Here is a 208-nt window from a genome sequence, read left to right on the forward strand (position 1 = left end):
CCTTCTCGACGCCCTGCGGGGCCACACGCACGCTGATGCCGTCGCGGATGTAGAAACCCAGCGGTTTGTCGGAGCCGTGCTTGTGGAGCTGCACGCGGCGGTGGGTCTCGGGCAGGATGTCCACGTCAATGATGGAGGAGATCTGGCGGAAGTCCTGCGGCATGCCGATGAGGAGGTGAGGCTTGGCCCGGTAGTGCGCAGGGCGCAG

At 66.3% G+C, this 208-nt stretch overlaps 1 protein-coding gene across 1 annotated transcript in view; it reads right to left on the bottom strand.

Annotated features, from left to right (window-relative positions):
- Positions 1 to 3: 3 nt before the first annotated feature.
- LOC104468645 (partitioning defective 6 homolog beta-like) overlaps positions 4 to 208 on the bottom strand; it is a gene marked incomplete at both ends in the record, with an annotated part of 2,726 nt that continues 2,521 nt past the window's right edge. Inside the window, one exon of the mRNA XM_010082853.1 lies at positions 4 to 207. Coding sequence (XP_010081155.1) covers positions 4 to 207 — 204 coding nt within the window. The remainder of the gene's footprint in view (position 208) is intronic.

This window comes from Pterocles gutturalis, unplaced genomic scaffold (assembly GCF_000699245.1).
Source record: "Pterocles gutturalis isolate BGI_N339 unplaced genomic scaffold, ASM69924v1 scaffold7595, whole genome shotgun sequence".
In the NCBI taxonomy this organism is placed as follows: Eukaryota; Metazoa; Chordata; class Aves; order Pterocliformes; family Pteroclidae; genus Pterocles; species Pterocles gutturalis.